This window comes from Bison bison, unplaced genomic scaffold, assembly GCF_000754665.1.
Source record: "Bison bison bison isolate TAMUID 2011002044 unplaced genomic scaffold, Bison_UMD1.0 scf7180017864352, whole genome shotgun sequence".
NCBI classification, from domain to species: Eukaryota; Metazoa; Chordata; class Mammalia; order Artiodactyla; family Bovidae; genus Bison; species Bison bison.
The window spans coordinates 3,525,773-3,529,062 of record NW_011494924.1 but is presented as its reverse complement, the minus strand read 5'-3'; the positions used below and the strand labels follow the sequence as shown (position 1 = coordinate 3,529,062).

General features: G+C 48.2%; 1 protein-coding gene across 1 annotated transcript in view; it reads left to right on the top strand.

Moving 5' to 3' along the window:
* KLRG2 (killer cell lectin-like receptor subfamily G, member 2) overlaps window positions 1-3,290 on the top strand; it is a 29,830-nt gene that overhangs the window by 20,855 nt on the left and 5,685 nt on the right. The window contains exon 7 of the mRNA XM_010855020.1: window positions 135-280. Within this exon, the coding sequence (XP_010853322.1) occupies window positions 135-280 (146 nt within the window). The remainder of the gene's footprint in view (window positions 1-134; window positions 281-3,290) is intronic.

Here is a 3,290-nt window from a genome sequence, read left to right as displayed (position 1 = left end):
CGTTTCCCTCTCCCCTTCCAGGCTCGCCAGCTCCATGTCTCCGCACCTGCCCCCTGATATTTGAACATCCATACCAACCCTGAGCTCTGTACAGTTTACCCTGTGCTCACCTCCGGTCTCCCTCTGTGCTGCAGGGATCAGATGCCGACCATGCCCCCAGGGCTGGATGTGGTCCGAGGGGCAGTGCTACTACCTCGCTGCCGAAGCCGAGGCCTGGGAGACCAGCCAGGCTTTCTGCTCAGCCCACCAGGCTACCCTACCCCTGCTGAGACACACCCAGGTGAGAAGTGGGTAGGTGGGCAGGGGAGGGGCATGAAAAGTACTGAAAGGAAGTATACTAATGGTTATCACTGGAGCCACAAGTGATAATTTTTCTTCTTTCCAGCTTTTTGGAATGTTCTAGGTGTTCCACAAATAGTGTGCTCTAGAAGTAGGGGGAAATGGTAGAGGAATGGTAGCCCAAGAGATCAGAATATAATGGTTCCTGCCAGACCCAGCCTGGCTGGGTCTGCAAAGTGAAGGCCAGTGAGAACTTGCTGGGTCCCTAGAGAGTGCCTGGAGCTGATGGAGGGTGGAGGGTGAACTGGGCAAGGACTTAGCAGCCCATCTCCTGAGACCCACTCAGCGCAGCAAGTGCCATCAGAAAACTGGTGAAGCAAAAGGTCCCTGCTCTCTGGCCTCACATCAGACAGGTTTGGTCCACAATGACTTTGGATATCACCTGAACAAATGGCCTCCCGGTGACTGGGGTCCTCCAAGAGGGGAGATGGGCTGAACTATCCCAATTGCAAATGGATCTTAAATTCTTTTAAAACTTAGCACATAGGATCAATCATTTGTGACACAAGTATATATAATCATAAAATATATCACAAAGTTTCAATAAGCTTTTTTCAAAAAGGAACTTCCAAAATGCCCTTTGCAAAAAGACCAAAGTGAAGACTTGGGTCTCAAGCAGTTAAAATCCTGAATATCATGGTTGTGGAGTTCTAGAATTGTCCCGAGTTCTGGATGAGGGCCAGAAGCTGCAGGAGGCACCGAGGCGGAGGTGGGAAAGAGCAGCTGAGGACAGGCTGGCGGCTGGCAGAGGGGCTGGGCTGGTTGGCAAAGGCTAGGCTCACGAGTTGGGAGGCACAGACTCATGGGACACGCCAAAGTGCCAGTAGCACACACAGCCCAATGATACACACAGCTCCTCTTCCTCAAGAGTTTAAGAGGAAAGGAGAAAGTTTCAGTGCTTCCCAGGTGGCACTAGTGGTAAAGAACCTTCCTGCCAATGCAGGAGACACAAGATTCACAGGTTCGATCCCTGGGTCAGGAAGATCCCCTGGAGGAGGGCATGGCAACCCACTCCATTATTCTTGCCTGGAGAATCCCATGGACAGGGGAGCCTGGCAGGCTACAGTCCACAGGTTTCAAAGAGACACAACTGAGGCAACTTAGCTTGCACACATGTGCCATCAATCATTAGATTCACTAGCCACTGGTTTAAGATCAGCTGGGTTTCCCAGGGGTGAGGAAATTCAGTTCAGTTCAGTTCAGTTGCTCAGTCATGTCCAACTCTTTGCGACCCCATGAACCACAGTATGCCAGGCCTCTCTGTCCATCACCAACTCCTGGAGTCCACCCAAACCCATGTCCATTGAGTCAGTGATGCCATCCAACCATCTCATCCTCTGTCATCCCCTTCTCCTCCTTCCCTCAATCTTTCCCAGCATCAGGGTCTTTCCCAATGAGTCAGCTCTTTGCATCAGGTGGCCAAATTATTGGAATTTCAGCTTCAACATCAGTCCTTCCAATGAACACCCAGGACTGATCTCCTTTAGGATGGACTGGTTGGATCTCCTTGCAGTCCAAGGGACTCTCAAGAGTCTTCTCCAACACCACAGTTCAAAAACATCAATTCTTCTGTGCTCAGCTTTCTTTATAGTCTAACTCTCACATCCATACATGACCACTGGAAAAACCATACCCTTGACTAGATGGACCTTTGTTGACAAAGTAATGTCTCTGCTTTGTAATACACTGTCTAGGTTGGTCATAACTTTCCTTCCAAGGAGTAAGCGTCTTTTAATTTCATGGCTGCAATTACCATCTGCAGTGATTTTGGAGCCCAGAAAAATAAAGTCAGCCACTGTTTCCCCATCTATTTGCCATGAAGTGATGGGACTGGATGCCATGATCTTAGTTTCCTGAATGGGGAAGGAAGAAGATTCTTGAAATGTACACATCGACTGTAAGCCACATCTTGAGTGCAGAAAGATGAAAACACAAATAGATATCATAGGATTCAGCTTAAAACATTTAAACATTAAAACATTTAAATATTAACACAGAAATGTTTGAAGGCAAAAAGTAGAATGGTGGTTGCCGGGGGAGGGGGAAATCAGAGTTGCTTCATGGGTGCAAGGTTTCAGTTGGGGAAGATGAAAAAGTTCTGGAGATGAAGGGGGGCGGTGATGGTCATAAAGCAGTGAGTGAACCTAAAGCCTCTGAGCCACACACTTAAAAATGGTAAATTTTATATGTATATTTTACCACAGTTTTTAAAGAAGAAATGTATGAAAGCATGGTAAGTAGTTTACCTTAATTTTAAGATGTAGAGCATAAGCTTTCAGGTAATATCAGGATCACATCCCCCACCCCCACATTGGTAGCAAAACTGGAGACATACCGGCTACACACAGTGGAGGCCCAGTGTCAGCGCCGCCCTTACAGAGCTTTCCTTTGAGCTGTAAATTACTCTTAAGTTTCTGTACTTCGTTGCTCAGTCGTGTCCGACTCTGTGTGACCCCATGAACTGTAGCCTGCCAGGCTCCTCTGTCCATGGGGATTCTCCAGGCAACAATACTAGAGTGGGTTGCCATGCCCTCCTCCAGGGGATCTTCCCGACCCAGGAACTGAACCCAGGTCTCCTGAATGGCAGGCTGATTCTTTATTATCTGAGCCACCAGGGAAGCCCCCCAAATTTCTAGAATTTACTTTTATCTCTGCTGTTGCTGCTGCTAAGTCGCTTCAGTCGTGTCCAACTCTGTGTGACCCCTTAGATAGCAGCCCACCAGGCTTCACCGTCCCTGGGATTCTCCAGGCAAGAACACTGGAGTGGGTTGCCATTTCCTTCTCCAATGCATGAAAGTGAAGTGAGAATGAAGTCACTCAGTTGTGTCCAACTCTTTGTGACCCCATGGACTGCAGCCTACCAGGCTTCTCCGTCCATGGGATTTTCTAGGCAAGAGTACTGGAGTGGGTTGCCATTGCCTTCTCTTAAACTTTTATCTCTAAACAGTGCT